This window comes from Oncorhynchus tshawytscha, linkage group LG16 (assembly GCF_018296145.1).
Source record: "Oncorhynchus tshawytscha isolate Ot180627B linkage group LG16, Otsh_v2.0, whole genome shotgun sequence".
Lineage (NCBI taxonomy): Eukaryota > Metazoa > Chordata > Actinopteri > Salmoniformes > Salmonidae > Oncorhynchus > Oncorhynchus tshawytscha.
The window spans coordinates 30821830-30843421 of record NC_056444.1 but is presented as its reverse complement, the minus strand read 5'-3'; the positions used below and the strand labels follow the sequence as shown (position 1 = coordinate 30843421).

At 43.3% G+C, this 21592-nt stretch overlaps 1 protein-coding gene across 1 annotated transcript; it reads right to left on the bottom strand.

Annotated features, from left to right (window-relative positions):
- Nucleotides 1-2138: 2138 nt before the first annotated feature.
- fzd8a (frizzled class receptor 8a) lies at nt 2139-4892 on the bottom strand. Its single transcript, XM_024374720.2, has one exon. The coding sequence runs from the start codon at nt 4432-4434 to the stop codon at nt 2683-2685; it is 1752 nt and encodes a 583-aa protein (XP_024230488.1). The 5' UTR covers nt 4435-4892; the 3' UTR covers nt 2139-2682.
- Nucleotides 4893-21592: the final 16700 nt, after the last annotated feature.

The window sequence follows — 21592 nt, the reverse complement described above, 5'->3', positions numbered from 1 at the left end:
ACAACATAAAGGCTACGGATGCTTCGCTTCACTGCAGCCACTGATTAGGAAATCAGACAAGTCAATCGCTGCAATGCAATGAGAGGTTGTTTCTTGCCTCGCTGCACAAAGCTAGAGGATTCAAGATGAGTTCTTTAATCTTGTTGGTGAGGATTTCACTCTGTTAATAGTTGATATTAGGTGGAAGGATAGGCTAGCTACCTTCTTCTCTGTCTGATACCACAGTGGTGATACATTGTAGGCTATTCACACTGTATATAGATTTTTTTATTGACTGTATGTTTGTTTATTCCACGTGTAACTCTGTGTTGTTGCTTGTGTCGCACTGCTTTGCTTTATCTTGGCCAGGTCGCAGTTGTAAAGGAGAACTTACTGGCTTACCTGGTTAAATAAAGGTGAAATAAAATAAAAATAAATGTGCCTATTATTCTGAGTAGAACACCAAGGTTATTTCCACAAAAAAACACATGCATGCTTTAATAAATGCAGATTTGAAATGGATTCCGGTAGCAATCCAATGTGTGAAGAAAAGTGTAATCTCAGAAAACAAAAGGGAACTATATGGAATCGTTCATTTGGCTTTCAGCAACCAGAGCCCAGTGTAAGGTCAGAGTGGACAGCCATTTGAAATGTTGGAGTCACTTCTGATTACGATGTGAAGCTCATCTTAACGACACTCCCAGGGAGTCGCAGGGTTCAGGTTTTACTTTCTTAGATAACATCCCCAGATTTGGGTTACGATCCTCTTAAGAAACAGACGGCTCTCCGATAATTACATCTTGTGACAATCAGCCAAGCCAGGGCTTGCCCCGTTGCCCTGAACCGCCCGCTTGCTCAATAGACGTGCGTGTTAAGAAGAAATCAGATGCACAGCTTTCTTTTTACCACTAGGTGGGAGTATGAAATCATGTCTGCGTCAACGAGGACTGGTTTTTAAATTAAACCTAAGTTACCTCTGCAGGGTAAGTTTGGCCAACTTCATGTGCGTAAAGTTGATAGTAACACAAATGAATAACTGTTTCCTCAAAGCTGATAGTTGAAGCTCCAGGTCAGAGCACAGATCCAGGTAAATGAAAACAAAAAGTGTCATAACTTTGTAATAACAGTGTTATAGCTGTAGGCTGAGTTGTTAGTTTAATAGGCCTATCTTCATTCCAGACATTCTGTTATGGACACACCTCATTTAGATCCAGTGTTTTGACTCACAGAAGTTCGCTTTAAAACACTCTCAATTGACATCTCTGTCCATTGCATGGATCTTCATCCAAATAACGTTTAGCCGGGCCACAAAACACATAAGAGCCTTGAAAAATACCTCAAACATCAGAGGATCACAGTCACATTTGACATTTTGCTGAAAAAAATGTGCACCTTTTATGTGGGGTTATATTGTATCATCTTATGCCAATGCATTGGGGTTACTTGGACACAAAGATACATTTGCTGCAAAAACGTCTGTCCCGGGGCGTCCTAAGATGTGACATGATGTGAACAGACCAGCTGTGGAGCATTCACTGCCATTTCAATATCATGTCAAAACCCTACGGTCTTCATAATAGGCTACATAGAGAGTTGAGACAGAGATGTTTTGATTCAGCTTTATAAAATGGGAAGAGTTGCAGCTTCAGCAGCTCTGCTCTGACAAAAACCAAAGCGAGAGAGGAGCCCTAAAGTTCTTTTAATTCAATAACGGCGTCCATCAAAGCAACAACAGCCGCGCAAATTGGACATTAGGGGATCCTTGGCGCATCTGAGGGACACTTCTAACTACATGTCACCTTTATCCTCTGCCATTAAAAAGTGAGATCAAAGTCTCCGACAGATGAAAAGAACCCATTCCCTACATTTAAACTCTATTCAACTTGGTCCTCTTTTAATCAATTAAGTAGCGGGCCTATGCAAAGCATGCGACGAGTTTGAACCCTTTATGGAGAGGGGATGCTTCAACTCAACCCCTGCCTCTAATTACGAGGCCGATGGTTAAAAGGGTTCTCTTTGCTGCTCAGATTCACAAAAGCATCTATTACAGCGGTCTTCAACATGGTGACTGACTGACCGCAAGGAACCATCAAGTACTGAGTACCAGTAGGGAGTGATTTGTAGAAGAATCAAATAGCTTTAGAAAAGTTACACGGAAGTTTTACATTTATCAAAATGTTTATTTTTGTCAAAATAAAAGTCAATATTTGCTTTTTTACAAAGAGACATCTTCTACACTTTATACACATTTACAATAGCTTATACATTTTCTTTTATACAGAATTTACAAGTTTGTACATAACCATTATATAAATACATCTTTATAATAAAAAAAATGACACGTATAATATTTGGGCACTATTAAGGCTTAATTTAAACCATCTTTGATATTGTTCTGATTGATTTATACAATTATATCTGACTGGCACTATGTTAAGGTTATCAATCAGTCCTTATAGGGTTATGAACTAAATGTTTCTTTGCGTAAAAAGAAGGAACACATAATGCCCATGTGCCCAGAAATGTCAGTCTGCTCGTTCTATACATATGAATGGGTAGGAATGAACTCTTGTTAATGCCAGGTAGGCTACAAGGTTATAACCAGTTCTTCAACAGTATGTTAAAATGCTAACTGGTATAAAAAAAAGAGTGCTAGCCAAGCTCTGGAACACTTAGCCCATTAGTCCATCCATGGGTTTCTCTTCAAACCTGTGACAATGGCATCTGTTTTGGGCAAGATACAGAGCTGGCAGTACCCGATCTCCAGGTTAGTCCTGTGCTCACGTCACTGTACATTGAGCCACTGGTGCCTTTGCTACCCCAACAGCAGCGCGTGCAGAAGGTCCTCCATGATTCCAGGGTCTTCCCCGACCATATCCACACGCCGGACGTGATGCCCACCAGAAGGCACATAAAGTACTTCAACATGAAGACCGCATAGTCCGGCTTGTTCAGTTCATGCTCCGACAGACAGGAGCAGTTGTGGGTGATCTCCCAACTCTGTCTGTTGTGCTGCTCGTAGAAGTAACAGGCCACTATAATAGTGGCAGGTACGGTGTACAACACTGTGAATATCCCTATCCTTATCATCAACTTCTCCAGCTTGTCTGTTTTGGTGCCACCCTGTTTGATCACGCTGCGTATCCTGAACAGGGACACAAACCCGGCCAGGAGGAACATAGTGCCGATAAATAAATATATGACCAGGGGGGCCAACACAAATCCTCTCAGATTGTCCAAGTTTTGATTGCCAACGTAGCAGATTCCAGCCACTGAGTCCCCGTCCACAGAGCTGAGGGCCAACACAGCAATAGATTTCATACTAGGGATAAGCCAAGCAGCCAGGTGAAAATATTGGGAGTAACTGGCTATGGCTTCGTTTCCCCATTTCATCCCAGCAGCCAGGAACCATGTCAAAGAGAGAATGACCCACCAGATAGAACTGGCCATGCCGAAGAAATAAATCAAAAGAAACACAACCGTACAGAGTGCAGGGCCAGTGGTCTCATAGTGAATGTGTTCCACGTCATACTCCCGGTTGCAGGCCACCTTTTCGTGTCCAGCGATTAGTCTGACGATATACCCGATGGAAACAAACATGTAACAGGCAGAGAGGAAAATAATGGGTCTCTCTGGGTACTTGAACCGCTCCATGTCTATGAGAAAAGTGGCAACCGTTGCGAACGTGGACACAAAACATAACACGGACCACAGACCTATCCAGAACGCGGTAAACGTTCTCTCGTCTTGCGTAAAATAGGGGTTATGGCAGGGCATGGCGCAGTTTAAAAGCTGCCCGGTCTTCACCCGGTTGTAGAGGTGATGCCGGTCAGTGTTTACCGGGACCATGGGCGAAAGACACTTGCACTGCGGCTCGCAGGGAGCCGGCGGTTTGTATTTACCGGGAACACCGGGTCGATTGTGTCCTTTGTTGTTTTTATTAGGGTTAAACGCCTTACCCGGATAGTTGGTAGGCTTAGAAAGGACCGGTGATACTGTGGTCGAGTGAGTCCTATTGTAGTCCATACATAACATCTCCGGATTGCCTTGAACCGGTAGCGAGTCACATTTCATTCTGTCTGGCCAGGGAAAACCATACTGCCTCATAAGAGGCGCGCAGCCTGCCTTCGCTCTCTCGCAGACGCTCCGGCACGGTGGCAGTGGTTTCTTATAGTCCTCTAGGCAAATAGGAGTGTACATGCTGCAAAGAAAGAACTTGAGGTCCGGCGAGCACTGGATTTCAACCAGAGGCCAGAACTGGTGTACCTCCAAACCCGCCTCGTCCTGGGTGTCGTGATTGAACTGGTTGGGCATGTAGGTATAGTTGTAGCCGATCCCCTTGCACAGAGGCACGGCAATCTCTTGGCAGGTGATCTCCTTCGCCGTGGTGCCGCTGGATCTCGGTAAAATAGCAAGTGAGAGAAGCAGGTATATCCCCGACAGGTAGCACTCCATCCTTTATCGGATCCCTCTCCTCTGTTGATAAAACAGCAGTACAGTAAGTCCTCCTCTGCCTGCTCCTGTCTCTTGCCAGAGCCTGCGCAGTCTAATTAGATCGTGTACAGTGAACCCATCTCGCTTACTCTTTTGGCACGGAGTTGCAAGCGATTTGCAAACCGTGTATACTTTCAGAGGAGGAGCGGGAGGAGAAAATATAGCCTTCAGGCGAGCAGGAGCAGTCAAGATGGCTGAGGACTGAGGAGAAGCGAGAGATGCAGAACACCCGGCTTTATTCCCTTGTAAAAAAAAAAAAGGGTGCTATGGTTATCCTGTAGCTTATCCTCGACCAGGCCTCTTTCCCCTGAATTGGTTTGCATGCTCCGTTTAAAACGATTATAGAAGTTTAAAAATCGTGGCTACTGTTTCTCGAAAAGCAGTGGCTACATTCGTTGTGTGTACTCTATGTTCTATTGCCCATACAATTCGTTGTGCCACGGACGCCACGTTCAGTATTTATATTGGAGACGTGAAGTCCTCCCCCCATGCTCCGTTGACAAATCAGACAGCAGGGGCGGGACTTTGGGATAAGTCAATCAAGTTTTCTCTGAGCGTTTTGTTTAATAGCCTTAGTTTGTTTTTCAGTTGCCTACGGTAATGTTTGACCAATTCCATTAGAAATGCGACGGAGTGTTCGTGTAACACAAGGCGTAAAGGGAGGTGAATAGGTTTACCAGGTGTAGAATAGCAATACCATAATAGTAACACAGTAATAACACAATATTGATCACATTTATATAGGCAACTGTAATTTGTATGACGGTAGAATGAAAAGTAGCCAGTAGCCACACTAAAAGTGAAAATGCACAAGTTATTTTCATTTGATACCTTTGTCAATTTTCAGTTAAAAAAAAAAATCACTATTGACACTGATAAAAATACGATGTTCAACAGAATTAAAATACCACTACGACCCATAATGGAATGGGAGCTCTTCTTCGGCAGGTTCATTTGCGCATGATGGGGCTGCCCAGGGGGTTGTCTGTCTGTGAGAAAGGGGTATTTATTGATTAATTGAGGTGCTGATGTTTTGTTTAGCGGTTGTATAGGGCTCACGCAGGGGGGGTAATTGCGTGAACGCCAAGAACAAGCACCACAGTTTGTAAAACACTGGCAGAGCACAACGTACCCCCTGCTTCCAACTAGTCCAGTCCCGTTTACTCTTTGTAAAGTGATGGTGTCGTTTGCTTAAATTAACTTACAGCCTACTGCAATAAACAATTACGACTTTTTTTCATGACAATTCAGTTTTTCGACATAAGCTACCCTGATTAGTGTCTAGCTTTGTTTAAGCAATACATTAATTAAACATTATATGTTAATGTGACAAACAATGGATAAATCAATGTATTTTTACAAAACATATTAAAGGTGTAATATGTTTATAAATAGCCAATGACTCGCCTGCCTTAGCCATATAGCCTACTCCTGGCACCGTCCTTTAGTATCTATTAGTATTGAATGCTTGCAGAACTAAAAACAAAGCCTGTTAATGGTTAAAGGCTGACAACAGGTGTTTGGTTTCTGAACAGACCATTATGAAACAAACTAGCAGAGAGCGAGCAGATGACTATCAGAATCACTTACACTGTGATAGGGTATTACTGCTGAACACATATTAATTAACATGGAAACGGGGGCTATGTGTGTTCCCTCCATCCACCAACTGGACCCTCACCACTCTGGCCCAGGATTTCATCCCAAATGGCACCCGACTCCCTTTATAGTGCGCTACTTTTGACCAATGCCCTACAGGACCTGGCCAAAAGTAGTGCACTGTTTCGGGAATAGGGTGCCATTTGATACAACCCACATCCGCAGACTAAATCCAGAGTTGGGTTACTCACAGCTCCAGCATTCCAAGTTTGAAAGGGTAGAAATGTGATTACTGCATCTGTTCAGAACTTTATTATTTTCAATTCGCTACTGAGACTCTCGGGTGGTGTGGTTGGGTTCCAAAGGGACTTCAATGCTTCCCTTATTCCTTTATACTGCACTTCCCGCGTGGCAGACCCAATGTAGAAGAGCAGAGCCCCTGTCTGAGGGGACACAGAAAGCATTCTGTTACCTAGATATGCAACCTCTGAAGATATTTTTTTTCATGTGGCCTGCATTTGGCTTTAAGTGTTTGATAAGCTATAAAAAAAAATATTAAAGCCAAGTCAACTCAAATTGCACATGTTGACCTACAACTAGAGTAATATCAAATACAACGTTTATTTACACATAAGTCAAATGTGGTATCTTGTCGCGTTACGTGATGTTTAACAAGGATGATGTAAGAATCAGTGTATTTTATTCTCCCGTTATCATGTCCAAGAATTATGCCAGAGCTTGGGACTATAAGGTATTTTTGTCAAAATGGAGTTATTGATTTAGCCTTGTTCTGTTCAATGTTCTCAAAAGAATATAAGATAAAAAAATAACTGACATCATTCAAACCAATGAGGGTTCAGAACTTTCAAGCCAATTATCTCAGAATCATCTTTTTGCAGATGGAACCTTATAGTCCCAAGAACTCAAAGGAACGATTGAAGCAGAAAAGTAATGGCGTTAAGGTTGAGTAGTATTGTGTTTGGGTTGGAGCCAGGTCTTTGTCATGTGAGGGAGTTTTCACATGCAGCAGACACACTAATCTAATAAAATAAACACACTTTAATTCATCAGTCTGCCTGTGTGTATAGAGAGATGGTACCTACATGTTCTTTAAAGACATAGTGTGACTGGGATTAGATCTGGTTTACTATATGAGATAAGAACAGTGTAAATGGGTGTTTACCTTTGATTAGGCTCAGAGGCAGAACAATACCAACCAGACGTGTGTGTGTGTGTGTGTGTGTGTGTGTGTGTGTGTGTGTGTGTGTGTGTGTGTGTGTGTTGGAGGAGAGATACCCATTACTCTTCCAGAAGCGCCAATAAACACCAATTGATTGAGATGTGTGAAAATACACACACACACACACTATAACAATAAGGAGGGAGGAGGAGGGAAGGCATGGTCGAATAGGCGTGAGGTGAGACAGTGTGTTGTTGCCACTGTACTCAATCTGTTCCAACAACAGGTAATGATTCACTGTGTGGTAAAGGGTTCAGTCCTGATTTACAACCCAGACTGAGACACAGAGTTACTCAGTGTCAGGAAGCATGTGAAAATTGCCCCTATAAGACCTAGTCAACCAAAATACAATTGAACTCATTAAACTAATGAATGTGTTGACCCAAGCAGTTTTTTCTTCACATTGAAAATAAGACAATTTGTGTGCGTGTTGTATGTGTGTGTGTTTGTGTGTGTGTGTGCACATTGACTTAACCCAGAGATGGTGGGAAGGATACGGTAATACAACTTTATCTTGTAAAGGGCTAAGCACTCAGACAGAGAGATGCTAGCCCAATCTACCAAACACAATTCCAAGAACCTATACGGCATTTAGCAGACTCGTGCTAAACCAGCAGTGCTTGTTAAGTCTTAATTAGCTGTGTTTGCTCAGCCTCTCCTTTCTATAGAGATGGAGGAGGTGGCTGGAGGCCTCAGTGTGCCCGGTCGTAGCCCCACTTGGAGACTCCCCATATGGGTCTGTGTGCTCAGGGGTTGGCCTGCTAATCAGTTTCAGGTGGGGCTTGGGGTGAGGCTGGGGTTGAGGCTTGTGGCTAGAGCTGGGGGCGGGGATGGGGGTGGGTGCAGGGGTTCGGGGTGGGGGCTGAGGGCTTGGTGGCTGGGGGTGGTGGTGGTGGTAAGGTTGAGCCTGTGGCTGAGGCTGGGGGAGGTTGAGGCAGGGAGTGGGGTGTAGACTTAGGGAGTGTGTGTGTAAAGTTGCGGGAGAGCCTCCTCCATTGTGGAACTCCGAGGTGTCGGAGTGTGTACCCTGTGAATTACCTCACCTTCGGTCCATTACCTTAACAAACATGGCCAACCCCTCATCCCCTCCAATCAGTCTACTGCTGTGAAGAGGCAGGGCAGGAAATCCTCCCTTAGCTACCTGTGTGTGTGTGTGTGTGTGTGTGTGTGTTTGTGTTCATTCACGCTATGGGCCATTAAATGCTGTCAAGGGAACTCTGGTGCACAAATCAACAGGGTTCATTATTTACAACTATGTACTGTCGAAAAATGTTCAGGCAAGTAAACCAATTATGTTTAACGGAGCTGTTTTTTGTTATAATCTTGGAACCACTGTGCGCTGTACGTTAAGTGAAGCGTTGTGCTACATGACTATTCCGTTTCCCTATGTATTCTTCGGTATGTGTCTGGCTGGTATGGGCTGCTATTTGACACCCAGGTCAGATTTACCGCTCCTCTTGTAAAAGAGAATGCATCTTGTTCTTTCTTAGTGAGCCCAAAGGAAGTTCCCTTCCTCCCTCCAGGAAACACACACAGTGAAAAGCTTTTTTAACCTGGTCCGTAATTGGAGAGGAGGCCTAGTTTGCCTGACACATGGGGAGCGAAGTTGCCTTACAGGTAAAGAGAGAACAGATGGAGGGAATACTAACCTAGAGAACGCAATCCCATAATTACTTTTCCTGGCCTCAGTGTCATCATTATACCATAGATAGACATTAGACATTCTGGAGGGTGATATATGTTCTACCAGAGCTGACCCCTGACCCTGACCCTGTCTGGATGTCCGGGTTACGTGCCTGGGTGTGTGATGTAGTGTCTCCTCTTTGTAGGGCTAGCGAGCTGGGGTGGGCTGGACAGCTAAATAACTTTCCTTTTTCGTATGCATCCAATTTGAGAATATTTGATTAATTCCTCTCTCTCTCTCTCTCTCTCTCTTGAAATGGCTTTTCCTCTGTCCTTCCTCTTTACAGACAGAGTTCATGATGTCCTCCTGACCGTGACAGCTGGGTGGGACAGGTGTCGGTGCAGGTTGTTCAGTAGACAACACCTTTACCTGGGTGTCTCATAGTGTCAAAGGTCGCTGCTGAATAATTTGATTATGGTTTGTTTGTATCTCTCTCTCTCTCTCTCTCTCTCTCTCTCCGCTATCCTGTTAAGAACTGTAAAGATATCAGGTCCTCTCTCTCACTGTTTCCTGTCCCAAATGTTTGTTAATGGACTGAGCAATACCTTTCACAGCAGTGGTCTGCCGGTCCACTTCCTCCGTCTCTCTCTCTCTCTCTCTCTCTCTCTCTCTCTCTCTCTCTCCCCATCTTTATGTGTGGACTGCAGAACAGATGGCGAGGGCAAGGATGACCACCAGACGGAAAACTACTATATAGAGGAGAAAACGTCAAAGCGGATTGAGGGGAACCAAAATTCAGTTAGCGAAAGAGAGAGCAAGAGCAGATGTACAACACAACAACCTTGCAGACATTTCACACACATACACACACACACACACACACACACACACACACACACACACACACACACACACACACACACACACACACACACACACACACACACACACACACACACGCACATGCACACATGCACACATGCACACACGCACACATATCACACAAACATATCACACAAACATATCACACAAACATATCACACAAACATATCACACAAACATATCACACAAACATATCACACAAACATATCACAGGCAGGCAGACACCTCAAGCGAACATCCCTGGGCACCTGTAATGCTCATTAGCACTAGGATTAAGCGATGTTTATTTATATAGAAAAACAGTGTGGGTAAACATCGGCTTATTTATTAATTTTGCCTTCATATCCAGTTCATATGATGACTGACTGAATTGGGGAATTGCAGACGAGGAGAGATCTGTGTTTGAAGTTCTCCTGGTGAACATCTGTAGTGAGTTGGGGTGAGCAAAGCAGAGAGGAGACTCTTGGTTGGGTGGGTGGTATTGGAGAAGGGGGACCATGCTCCCTAAGAGAGAGAGAGAGAGAGAGCTGGGGGGAGAAGGAGAATGAGAAGGGTAGAGAAAGTGAGAGAGAGAGAGAGAGAGAGAGAGAGAGAGAGGGGGGGAACATTAGGAGTGAAGGATCTGTTTCTCCCATCGGCCCAAACATAGGGACATGGATGACCTGAGACTACATGTGATCATGTGTTACACACACACACACACACACACACACACACACACACACACACACACACACACACACACACACACACACACACACACACACACACACACACACACGCACACACCATGTTCCCTGAGAGAGAGAGCTGGGGGAGAATGAGAAGGGTAGAGAAAGTGAGAGAGAGAGCTGGGGGAGAAGGAGAATGAGAAGGGTAGAGAAAGTGAGAGAGAGAGAGAGAGAGAGAGAGGGGGGGAACTTTAGGAGTGAAGGATCTGTCTCTTCCATCGGCCCAAACACAGGGGCATGGATGACCTGAGACTACATGTGATCATATGTTACACACACACACACACACACACACACACACACACACACACACACACACACACACACACACACACACACACACACACACACACACACACACACACACACACACCATGTTCCCTGAGAGAGAGAGCTGGGGGAGAATGAGAAGGGTAGAGAAAGTGAGAGAGAGAGCTGGGGGAGAGAAGGAGAATGAGAAGGGTAGAGAAAGTGAGAGAGAGAGAGAGAGAGGGGGGGAACTTTAGGAGTGAAGGATCTGTCTCTTCCATCAGCCCAAACACAGGGGCATGGATGACCTGAGACTACATGTGATCATATGTTACACACACACACACACACACACACACACACACACACACACACACACACACACACACACACACACACACACACACACACACACACACACACACACACACACACACACACACACACGCACACACACCATGTTCCCTGAGAGAGAGAGCTGGGGTGGAGAATGAAAAGGGTAGAGAAAGTGAGAGAGAGAGCTGGGGGAGAAGGAGAATGAGAAGGGTAGAGAAAGTGAGAGAGAGAGAGAGAGAGAGGGGGGAACTTTAGGAGTGAAGGATCTGTCTCTTCCATCGGCCCAAACACAGGGGCATGGATGACCTGAGACTACATGTGATCATATGTTACACACACACACACACACACACACACACACACACACACACACACACACACACACACACACACACACACATTCATCTCTCCATGGACTGGTAACACCCCCACACTTCAAACTGGTTCATCTGCCCCCTTCTACCCAGAGTGGCAGGCATGTTGATGCCATACTGAATAATGAATGATGGACATGATAATGAATACCACAATTACCTATGTGGCTTGGATATGTTTACCATATTATTATAGATGAAATACTGTGGGGGACTCACAACTAATGGTTGACTGCCTGGTGTTGATGGTGATGCACTCTGAGGTTGTTGAAATTCTGCTCACGGCTGTGTGTGTGTATTGCTTTCTATTGCTGTGTGTGTGGTTGTGTGTGTGTGAGTGTGTGTGTGTTTATGGCTCCCTGTAGCTGATGTTAACCTTTGAGCAGCACTAGTAAACCAAGATTTATTTATTTAACCTTTATTTTAACAGGGAGCCATGCTAAGACCAAGGTCTCTTTCACAGATGAGCCCTGTAGATAAACCTTGACCTCTTTCTGGTCCTCCCACAGCAGTTGGCTGTGTCCTCTCACTGCATCCACCATGAAAACATTACAACCCTTTTACTTTCCTACATTCAATGTTATAAAGGCACTGAATACAGTTACACATTCAGAGCCCCTGGGATTTTAATGGAATCAAGAAGGGGTTATCTTTATTGCACAGTGCAAACTTAGTAACACATTCCAATTACAAACATAACGTGCTGTGCTCCATAAAATGTCCTTCTGTCGCTGCATATCTCTCCTGTTGTAAGTTTCCGGAACACGGAGTGTTACTTTTGCAGCCGGGGACACAGGGATAGATAAAAATGGGATACCACTAACTCAGCTAAAAGGTCACATAGGGAATATCAGTTTGTTCTCTACAGATAAGTAACATTTTACCAACGAGATGATGATTAGACCAACCAGCCTGTGCAAATGTAAAATGTACAGAGTGAATGATTTGGATAATTATAGCATCAGATCATTAGACACGTCTTTGCCCCAAATGGCACCCTAACACCTTTATAGTGCTCTATGGGCCCTGGACAAAAGTAGCACCCTATAAAGGGAATAGGGTGCCATTTGGGATGCTGGCCACTACTGTCCTGATAAAGCCCGTATGACTGTTCGGTATCAGAAGCCGTTGTTGGTGGTGCGATCCAATTTCTCCCCAGTGTCACTCTGGTTTGTCACAGACGTAATTAGGGGTGCTGGACTTTTCATTCACACGAGAACAGGGAACACAGACAGTGACAGCAGAAGTGTGTTTGTGTGAGGGTGTGTGTGTTTGTGCTTTCTGGTGTATTTCCCAGACTAGAAGGAGTGTGTTCATGTTGATAGACGTTTAAGGAGTGTGTTCATGTTGATAGACGTTTAAGGAGTGTGTTCATGTTGATAGACGTTTAAGGAGTGTGTTCATGTTGATAGACGTTTAAGGAGTGTGTTCATGTTGATAGATGTTTAAGGAGTGTGTTCATGTTGATAGATGTTTAAGGAGTGTGTTCATGTTGATAGATGTTTAAGGAGTGTGTTCATGTTGATAGATGTTTAAGGAGTGTGTTCATGTTGATAGATGTTTAAGGAGTGTGTTCATGTTGATAGATGTTTAAGGAGTGTGTTCATGTTGATAGATGTTTAAGGAGTGTGTTCATGTTGATAGATGTTTAAGGAGTGTGTTCATGTTGATAGATGTTTAAGGAGTGTGTTCATGTTGATAGATGTTTAAGGAGTGTGTTCATGTTGATAGACGTTTAAGGAGTGTGTTCATGTTGATAGACGTTTAAGGAGTGTGTTCATGTTGGTAGACGTTTAAGGAGTGTGTTCATGTTGATAGACGTTTAAGGAGTGTGTTCATGTTGATAGACGTTTAAGGAGTGTGTTCATGTTGGTAGACGTTTAAGGAGTGTGTTCATGTTGATAGACGTTTAAGGAGTGTGTTCATGTTGATAGATGTTTAAGGAGTGTGTTCATGTTGGTAGACGTTTAAGGAGTGTGTTCATGTTGATAGACGTTTAAGGAGTGTGTTCATGTTGATAGACGTTTAAGGAGTGTGTTCATGTTGATAGACGTTTAAGGAGTGTGTTCATGTTGATAGACGTTTAAGGAGTGTGTTCATGTTGGTAGACGTTTAAGGAGTGTGTTCATGTTGATAGACGTTTAAGGAGTGTGTTCATGTTGATAGACGTTTAAGGAGTGTGTGTCCTGCCTTCCTCAGTCCTTGATCAGCTTCTATAATGATACAATACAGATTAAAGCAGGATTTCAGCCAATGATAATTGGACTAATTGAATTCACGTATAACGACACGGCTAGGCGTTTCTGTATTGGGGTGCATGGCACAGGGATGTTACTTAAATGAGGTAGGGGGATGACAAAGCTGAGCTCCTTTGAGGTGAAGGACTGTTTTACTATGACTGATTGAATCAGCGAGGTAAGGTAAGATTGAAACGTAATAAAGATTTCATTCTGAGTTGTAGATGTTATCTGGCTGTATAGATATAGAGGGAATCACAGAGGCCTTTATCAGTCAGGGACAACATTAAGATAGCTATCTCCAGACAGAATGGATTAGGTAAGTGGACCATTGCACCACAGACTGAGATAGTTGAAGTGCAAAGTCAAGATCAATATTGTAACCCAGCAGTAGTGTAGTAGTACACAAATTTTGCCCCAAAATTCTCAAAGGATCCCTGTGTGAAAATTCCTCTGAGAAAAAGTGACATAAACTCAATGACCTTAAATTATGAATCCCATAGCAGTGTTTCTGTAGCACATGAGATTAAGTTTGCAATAAATTTACTATATTGATGTAAATAATCATGATATCATTCTGTCAGGTAGGCATAGGATAGTTTGTAGCTACACTGAACAAAAATATAAATTCAATATGCAACAATTTCCTAGATTTTACTGAGTTACAGTTCATATAAGGAAATCAGTCAATTGAAATAAATGTATTAGTCCTAATCTATGGATTTGACATGACATGACCGGGAATACAGATATGCATCTGTTGGTCACATATACCTTTAAAAAAAGGTGGGGGCTTGACCACCATTTACCTCATGCAGCGCGACACATCTCCTTCGCATAGAGTTGATCAGGCTGTTGATCGTGGCCTGTGGAATGTTGTCCCACTCCTCTTCAATGGCTGTGCGAAGTTGCTGGATATTGGTGGGAACTGGAACATGCTGTCGTACACGTCAATCCAGAGCATCCCACACATGCTCAATGGGTGACATTGGGACATTTTAAGCTTCCAGGAATTGTGTAGAGATCCTTGCAACATAGGGCCATGCATTATCATGCTGAAACATGAGGTGATCGAGGCGGATGAATGGCATGACAATGGGCCTCAGGATCTCGTCACGGTATCTCTGTGCATTTAAATTGCCATCGATAAAATTCAACTGTGTTCGTTGTCCGTAGTTTATGCCTGCCCATACCATAACCCCACTGCCACCATGGGGCACACTGTTCACAACGTTGACATCAGCAAACCTTTGGCCGACACAATGCCAAACACGCTGTCTGCCATCTGCCCGGTACAGTTGAAACCGGGCTTTTATCCACGAAGGGCACACTTCTCCAGCGTGCCAGTGTCCATCAAAGGTGAACATTTCCCCATTGAAGTCGGTAACGACGAAGAACTGCAGTTAGGTCAAGAACCTGGTGAGGATGACAAGCATGCAGAGAAGGTTTCTGACAGTTTGTGCAGAAATTCTTTGGTTGTTGCAAACCCAGAGTTTCATCAGCTGTCTGGGTGGCTGGTCTCAGATGATCCCGCCGGGGGAAGATGCGAGATATGGAGGTCCTGGGCTGGCATAGTTACACGTGGACTGCGGTTGTGAAGCCGGTTGGACGTGCTGCCAAATTCTCTAAAACGACGTTGAAGGTGGCTTATGGTAGAGAAATTAACATGAAATCATCTGGCAACAGCTCTGGTGGACATTCCTGCAGTTAGCGTGCCAATTACCCGCTACCTCATAACTTTAGACATCTGTGGCATTGTGTTGTACAAGGTGCACCTGTGTAATGATCATGCTGTTTAATCAGCTTCTTGATATGCCACACTTGTCAGGTGGATGTAAACAAATCTTTTTTTGATGAATACGTTTTTTTGTGCGTATGGAACATTTTGGGGATCTTTTATTTCAGCTCATGAAACATGGGTGCAACACTTTCCCTGTTGCGTTTATATTTTTTTCACTAATAGTTGACATTTAATTGACATGGTTTTGGGGGATTTTTTTCACTAATAGTTCATATTTAATTGACATGGTTTTTGGGAAAGCCTTTCCATCTACCAGAAGACGGTTAGCAACGCTACAGTATATCGTTCCTGTTCCTATATTGTTTTAAACCCGGAAGTTTTACTTCATATTATGAGGCCTATAGTAAAAATCTCCCCATAGAAACATAGAGGCAATTATTTTATAAAGACTTCCTCAAATGTGTTCTCCCGTTCTATTGGTTTTCTTTCAACTTTTTTCCATTTTCTAGCAGCCAAAGGCATTATCCTAGTCATATTAGCAACCCCTGATAGTTTCTGCATCTTAAGATCTCCCCTCTTTCAAAATGTATAATTCATATTTCCATCTCAGCCCATGAAAATGCTTGCATGTGTGCAGGGCATTTTAGAACAGTGTTTTCCCCTTGAATTGCATTTTTGAACATTCGCGCACAGGTCTACTGCCGTGTGCACGTTGCTGCGCCTAAAATGTGAAGAAATAATAGTTTAGCAACATTTTTGGCTAAATATTCAAATCTGTTCCATCAACCTTATTTATTGATACGGTCTATACCTCCACTACAATACTTTGATATGCACCGTGGGGATTAAGAAGTGAGTATACCCAATGGCCACGGAAAAATACGACATATACCTGCGTAAACCGTCCACTACACCACTGTGACCCTGCTCTTACAGTGTCGTTATCACTCAATTTAATAGAATTCTATCATCTCTATGATGGTTACGATCGCATGAACACAATAATCTATATAAAGGGCCTTAGATTTGTCTTCTGCCACCACCCCCAATCTCAACGCTGCTATAGTTTATTATGACCTGTCATTCTAATTAATTATTACTGCTTTCTTATTAATGAATGAAGAAGAAGCTGTTATTTCTATAACTCGTTCTCAGAATGTGCTGTTGCTCAGAGATCTTCTGCCAGTGTAAATAGAGGAATACTTGGGTCTGCTGTCCCAGTGTATGATTTATGGTTATATGGATCTTACATATAGATCTCAAATCAACAGTGCCAGTATCAACACATTGAGCATAGAGAGATCAACAGGGAATGGCTAAAACAAAGAATTACATATAGAACTGATTTATAGGATCTCTGTAGGGTCAACAAACCCTAAAAAGTCCAAACCCAGTTGGTTTGTATGGAATTTTGTAGCCTCGTCAAAATCTTGTTTAAAAAAAAATAATTTTTTACCACAAAGCTTAATTCAGATATGAAATAGCAGTTTGTTATTCTGATATTTCAATCTGTCAAAAAGTAAAGAAAAAATCACAGATTGTATACTTTAGGCCCTGAATGCATTTGCATTTATAAAAGACATACAAAGAAAGAGGCTGAGAGAGACATAATCTGCGGCCCAAATGGCACTCTATTCCTTATCTAGTACACTATATAGGGAACAGTGTGACATTTGGGACATAGACGTTACGTCGTCAGACCACAAGTTCTGCTGAGGGACAGGCATACTGCCATAGTGACTGATATTTGATTGACAGAGAACATAGTGGATTTACCTAAGCTTCTGAACCCTCTCTTTCTTCTTCCCCTTCTCCCTCCACCCCCCCACTCTCTCTCTCTCTCTCTCTTTCCCTCTCTCCCTCTATCGCCTTTTCTCTCTCATTCTCTTTCCTCTCTTCTCTTCTCCTTCCTCTCTTCTTCTCTCTCTCTCTCTCTCTCTCTCTCTCTCTCTCTCTCTCTCTGAGAGGATGAAACCTGACGAGTGTAAATCCGGGGTGGAATGGCTCGGGGCAGCGACCTGCTCTAGAGAGGGTCAGTGGGAAACAAAGGCCATTCAGGTGAAGGATCCCGGAGACAGCTAGGGCTCCCATGGAGATAAGAATAAGACTGAGTGGAGCGGCTAATGTACTAGCGTTTGCATAGGCAACGCTTAAGACTTAGCAGCGGAATGTGTGTGTGTTCGTGTTTGTGTCTCTGTGTGTGTGCGAGTGTGTCTGTGTCTCTCTATATCTGTGTATTTGTGTGTGCGTGTGTGTGTGTGTTAGAGAAGGGAAAACAGATTGACAGGTGAGTAAACACACATTAAAGCCCAATAGACATTCCACACATTTCTACCAGGGTTGAACATATGCCATAGAGGGGTGCTAATCCTCCCTATGGCAGCTTGGCTTGAGCAAATTCACAACATTTTTCAAATGCATAATAGACAACTTGAGAAGTCAACCCATTGGCCAATTGTAGTGAAATACTCTATAAATCTGTGTAACTAGCAGTCCTCGAATGGCTAGTTGCAGCCATTTCCCACTGTCAGTGTGTCAAGCCAAAGGCATTTTGTATGATAATGCAAAAGTAGATATTATTCCCTCTAACCTTTCCAAGTTACACACTGCAAAGGAAATGAGAGAAATCATGACTATTTAATAGTCACTTCAGTGAGTAGGCCTAGGCTATGTGTCAGGAGGAGTGGTATATAAAATGTAAGCGTGTGTTCGCTGATTATCCTTCATTTGTGCCTACAGCTCTAGTGTTCCCTCACAGTCTCCTATCTGCTCTGAGCAATAACACTCGGTTCCCATGTGGAACCATACAGGCTCCGGTTGAGCAGAACTTTAAACATTACTGTCACTAGCATCAGCTGTTAGCGCTGAAGAACTCTAACTCACTCCCAGCACACAGAAATGTCTTCCAACAACTGTACAAGTCAAAATATAATTGTGCTTGTTTGAGTTTGTGACAAGCACTTTCGGGGGTCTGCCTCTCTCTGTGCCTCTCTTTCTCTCTCTCTCTCACTCACGCAACACCCATCCGTAGCACGCGCTCCAGCAGGTGTATCTCACTGATCATCCCTAAAGCCAACACCTCATTTGGCCGCCTTTCGTTCCAGTACTCTGCTGCCTGTGACTGGAACGAATTGCAAAAATCGCTGAAGTTGGAGACTTTTATCTCCTCACCAACTTCAAACATCAGCTATCTGAGCAGCTAACCGATCGCTGCAGCTGTACATAGTCTATTGGTAAATAGCCCACCCATTTTCACCTACCTCATCCCCATACTGTTTTTTATTTATTTACTTTTCTGCTCTTTTGCACACCAATATCTCTACCTGTACATGACCATCTGATCATATATCACTCCAGTGTTAATCTGCAAAATTGTAACTATTCGTCTACCTCCTCATGCCTTTTGCACACATTGTACATTGTATATAGACTCCCCCTTTGTTTTCTACTGTGTTATTGACTTGTTAATTTGTTTATTCCATGTGTAACTCTGTGTTGTCTGCTCACACTGCTATGCTTTATCTTGGCCAGGTCGCAGTTGTAAATGAGAACTTGTTCTCAACTAGCCTACCTGGTTAAATAAAGAAATAAAATAAAAAAAATAAAAAATTGTAGGTCCTAATTATGAGGCAGCATCAAATAAATACATTTTAGCTAGTTTATTGAGGAAAAATTTACTTGACTATGACTGAGACACTGTAAGTCACTCCGGATATGATCTGCCAAATGACTTAAGTGTTCTTTACTGAATGTTTACCTACAGAGAGAGAGAGAGAGAGAGAGAGAGAGAGAGAGAGAGAGAGAGAGAGATCTTATTCAGTGCATGGGGGACCACCACTTAGGGATTGGCCGGACTGGAGGAAGGAAGGAGATTTCCTGGGTGCCGCAGTATTTGTGTCTTGTTAATTCTTACAGTAATGCGGGGTAATGCAGGCTAGCTATACAGGCTATGCAATTAGCAAGCTGAGCTCTGAATAGGCTGGCTAATCAGGGGACAAAGGCTGGGGCTCAGCCACCATTATAGCCAGGGGTGAGAGTAGATTTACTTTCTTCCCGGTACAGACTTTTTTTGGGGGGGAGGGGGCTAATCATAGCATAACATAGAATCCCTATTAATTTAATAGGATCTCTGTGGGCCTAATAGTAAAGATATGTTGTTTATCTTTTAAAAGGTATTACCTTTTAAAAAATAATCTGATGTTTTCAACAGATTGTCAAACAATCACTTCAAACGGCTCCTGTAAGCCTGGCTACCTCCCACGTTCGTCCACTCTACACAATTACCTCATCCACACAGGTCACTGTGCACCCGCCATTTGAGGAATGGAAAGAGACATCTCTAACAAAACACCAACAAGTGTAATCAATCACATTCAGTTTTTTTTCATTCAGTAGGCCTACACTTGGAACCTGAATTCATGAGTCCACTGTCTGCCCACGCCTCAGCCATCTCTGCGTTTTGGAGCGTATTCCACTCGTTTTCATGTTCATTCGCGCATTTTTCATGTGGGTAACATGCAGTAATGATAAGTAATAGTGTAATAGCCTACAGTTTTCTTGGCATCTTTGTTTTAGTTATTATGATTGGCTCATGCTTTACCGGCAAAGTGTACCCCACTATTTAGTTTGCCGGTACTCCGTACCGGCACCGGCTTACTTTCACCCCTGATTACAGCCCTAAGGAAGTTTTGCCATTGTCAGGAAAAGAGAGAGAGAGAGAGAGAGAGAGAGAACCAGCCAGATATAGAGAGAAAGCTCTTATTCAGTGCATGGGGGACCACCACTTAGGGATTGGCCAGACTGGAGAAGGAAGGAGATTTCCTGGCTGCCGCGGTATTTGTGTCTTGTTAATTCTTATAGTAATGCGGGGTAATGCAGGACCAATCAGAGAGAGTAGAATTTACCCATTTTCTTTCGTCCTCTCTAAACCAAACTTGCTGGTTCTGCTGTGATTCAGGATAATGTGGTCAAATAATACCTAGATCAGGATCAGGACTGGCTTTTACCCCCCCCCCAAAAAAAAATTATATTACCAGGAAAGCTTTTTGGCATTTTGAGGAGCAATACAATCTTGTTCACATGCACCTTTTGAGATCTGTGGGTTTTTAAGTAATGGCTAAATTGGGTGAAATACAAAAGGGGAGGGTATGCATGACGAATGAACCTGACTGGTATAGCTCATGTACATGTTTTCATTCTTACATTCACCTGCTCATGAAGACAAGAAGACCATATCTCTAGCATGCCCCTCTCCCTCCCTCCTCCTTCCTCCCCCTCCCCTTCCCTCTTCCCTCTTCCCTTCCCTTCTCCCCCTCTGTGTGCCCCAGCCACACTCAAATCTGTCGACTCAGTAGTCTGGGGGACCTTTTGCCACCTCGGAAGGGTGAGGGAGGAAAAACAGAATAGCAGATCCTAACGTTATCTTCCCCCCGTTCTCTCCTTTTCTCTCCCTGCAGCTTCATCTTTCATCCCTTCATCCCTGCTAATCACATCGGCGGCCAGGCTCCGTTCCTTCCTTCGTTCAGCAGAGAATAAAGGAACTGAACTCTCCTGCATGGTCATTAAAATTAAGCATTGAATTATTGACATGTAATTAGCCTGGTCTTTATGTGGGAGACACTGGAAACTTTCCCCCTGCGGTGCGCTGAGGAGGAGAGAGAAGAAGGATCAGTCTCAAATGGAACCCAATACCTATTTAGTGCACTACTTTCGACCAGGGCCTATAGGGGAATAGGGTGCCATTACGGACGTAGACATAATATGACTTACAGCTGTAGTCATCAGAACTCGGGAAAAAAAAGATGACAGAAAATCCCAACTCCCAACTTGAAAATCCTATTTATCTCATCATAATAATACGATTGAGGAACTGAGCCTGGTCCGTTGGTTCCATCTCATTTAACAGAGTTTCTCGTCCCATAAGGAGTCGAGTCTTGTCTTCAGCTTGTTATCTGCTTCTTCGTTGGATTATGTGGTGGATTATGCAAATGTGGGCAAAATATATGCACATAGATAACTAACATTTAGGTGCTCAATTGCCAAGCATTTATGTGTGTGGTATACTTATTTATACTAATCTTGTTTATCTGTTTATATTTAATTATAT